Raw genomic sequence first — 2,495 nt, 5'->3', positions numbered from 1 at the left:
TATTCAGAAAAAAGAGGTTAAGAGATGATAGCGCTGCATGGTCAACGTTTTTGATTCTTTATGGAAGAGAAACAAAAAGTTTTTAGGTTTCGACACAAAATTTTTATGGGTAATATACACATATTTTAATGTTTTGAAAAACCTACAAAAAAAATATCATTGAGGTTACCTTACCTTTCTACCTCAATTAGTATGTCTCTTTGAATGATAGTCGTACGTTAATTTTTTTCCATATCTCAAGGTTAAAGCGGAGTACATCAAGTCGATATTAAAACATAAGGGTAACATATAGGTTGCAATTTGAGGGCCGACCCTTTACATGTTCCATTCTACTACTTCTAATGAACTTAAAAATAACAATTTTGAGAGTCGGTTTCCACTTAAGTCTATTTCGACAGTGAGTCATAAGAGCTCCTGCTTTTGAAAACAACCTTTCAGAAGGAACTGATGTTCCTACAATTGAAAGATATTTGAAGGCAATTTTTCTTAATGCATCACTAACCATCACACTTTTCCAAAATAAGAAAACATCAGTTGTTAGTAAAGGTTCTATTGGCTGCTTGAAATATGTTTTAAGATCGCAATATGTTCCTTCATCTTTTTCAGCTTGAATGTCAATGTCTATGGAATTTTTTGCTAATTCTACATGATATGCCCAAACACTGTCGGATTTATGTATTTTTTCTGTAGTTTCAACAGCAGGTACTGATTTTTTGGGTATATCATATTCTTTGCATATATTACTAATACATTTTACTGCCTGAGAACAAGCTACAAAATCATTAAAATGCAACTTTTTAAACCGAGGATCAAGCAGTGTTGCAATGGCAAGTAGTCTAACTTGTTCTATTACCCCAAAACGGTGTTTCAGTTCTTTAATTGCGCAAGTAAGTAGTTTTTTTGCCTCCTCTGTTGATGTATCCAAATGTTGCATTGTCTTAAAAAGACAATTTATTATAGGAATGATTTTGCTCCCGGTTAAATATTGTTCGCCACAGATCTCCTTTGACACCTGTTCTATAGGTTTAAGTATTTGAAGAACTTCCCTTACAATTTCTATTTCCATTCCCTGTATCATAGATGGGCCTTTACTGTTCTCTAATAAAATTGGTGCAATATATGTTGACAGTTTTAGGAACCTCTCTAACATATAATAGACAGAATTCCATCTAGTAGGTACCGACTGGATTAATTTCAAAAAGTCTTTTCCTTGAGCTTTTCTTAATTTATCAGCATCAATAACACTTTGCTTAAAGTGTGTTACAATACTCTTAATTTTACTGACTATATCCCTTACCTCTTCAGTTTCATAAACAATTTTAGAAGCAACTAGGTCTAGGGTATGGGCAAAACATGGCAAATGTTTGTTTTTTCCAAAAACATTTGAGACGGCTTTAACAATATTACTTCCATTATCTGTAACGACAGCAGTTATCTTCTCAAGTGGAATGTTCCATTCCTCACACACTGTTCTTAAACAATTTCCTAAATAGTCCCCCGTATGATTTTCAGATAACTCATAAACACCAATTGCTATGCTATTTAATTTATTGTCAAAGTAAAAATGAGCAGTAACTCCTAAAAAGCCTACTGTATTTAATATTTCTGTCCATACATCTGTCGTTAATGTAATATTCTCAACTTCACTTAATTTATTTTTTATTAACAAAGACAGCACCTCATATTTAGTATCGATCAATTTAGTAATAGAGTTTCGCCCTGGTATTTTGTACAATGGTGCAATGGTTTTCATTAAATGTTTGAATCCTTCTTTGTCTGTGCTGTTTAGAGGCATATTATCTTTTACGATCATAAAAATTATTGCACTAGTTATTCGTTGCGATTTTTCACCTCCTATTAGAAAAAAAAACAATGTGATAAATGTATAATCAAATTATTAATATATCTACCTGAATACGAGTTTATGGCATCAAATGATTCTGAAACAAGTGGCTGAGAATACCGAGATGGCTGAGGAACTGAACTTAATTTCCATGCTGCAGATACTTCAGAAATGTGACTGTTGTTGCTATTAGTAGACATATTGCTGGTAATATCAGTGTCAGTATCACAATTGTTAATATCAACATCTGCCGATTCACTTATTCCTATACTAATATCTCCATCTCCTTGTGTACTTGGATCTTCATTTAATATTTCTGGATTCTATAATAATGACTGAAGTTAACTTATTTAATTTAAAGAAATTTATGTACTTACCATTACCTTGTTAGACATAACTTTAACTTTAATTGGTTCAAGATTATAATTTCTATGTCGTCTTGTTAAATGCTTTCTTAAATTCGTAGTGCCTTCCGAACTCTTAACGTTACACTGACATAGTTTACATTTCCCTCCAAAATCCGTCTTAATAAAAACCTTCCAAATGTTACTTTGTAACCGCGCGCCATTATTCTATGGCTAGAAATTGGCCTCAATGATTTGGGATCGAGGGGGATTATCCCTCTTTATCCTGCCTCATCTCGTGTAGGCCT

General features: G+C 32.8%; 1 protein-coding gene across 1 annotated transcript; it reads right to left on the bottom strand.

Moving 5' to 3' along the window:
- Positions 1-502: 502 nt before the first annotated feature.
- LOC108916829 (zinc finger BED domain-containing protein 1-like) lies at positions 503-2,238 on the bottom strand (the record flags this gene model as incomplete). Its single annotated transcript, XM_018723133.1, has 3 exons — positions 2,221-2,238; positions 1,911-2,166; positions 503-1,854 (listed from the first exon to the last, which is right to left on the bottom strand). Coding segments are annotated over exons 1-3 (1,626 nt in total), but the record flags the coding sequence as incomplete, so codon positions are not given.
- Positions 2,239-2,495: the final 257 nt, after the last annotated feature.

The sequence above is a fragment of the Anoplophora glabripennis genome, unplaced genomic scaffold (assembly GCF_000390285.2).
Source record: "Anoplophora glabripennis isolate ALB-LARVAE unplaced genomic scaffold, Agla_2.0 scaffold6906, whole genome shotgun sequence".
Lineage (NCBI taxonomy): Eukaryota > Metazoa > Arthropoda > Insecta > Coleoptera > Cerambycidae > Anoplophora > Anoplophora glabripennis.
The sequence above is the reverse complement of the archived record's forward strand: the minus strand, read 5'-3'. Positions and strand labels throughout refer to the sequence as shown.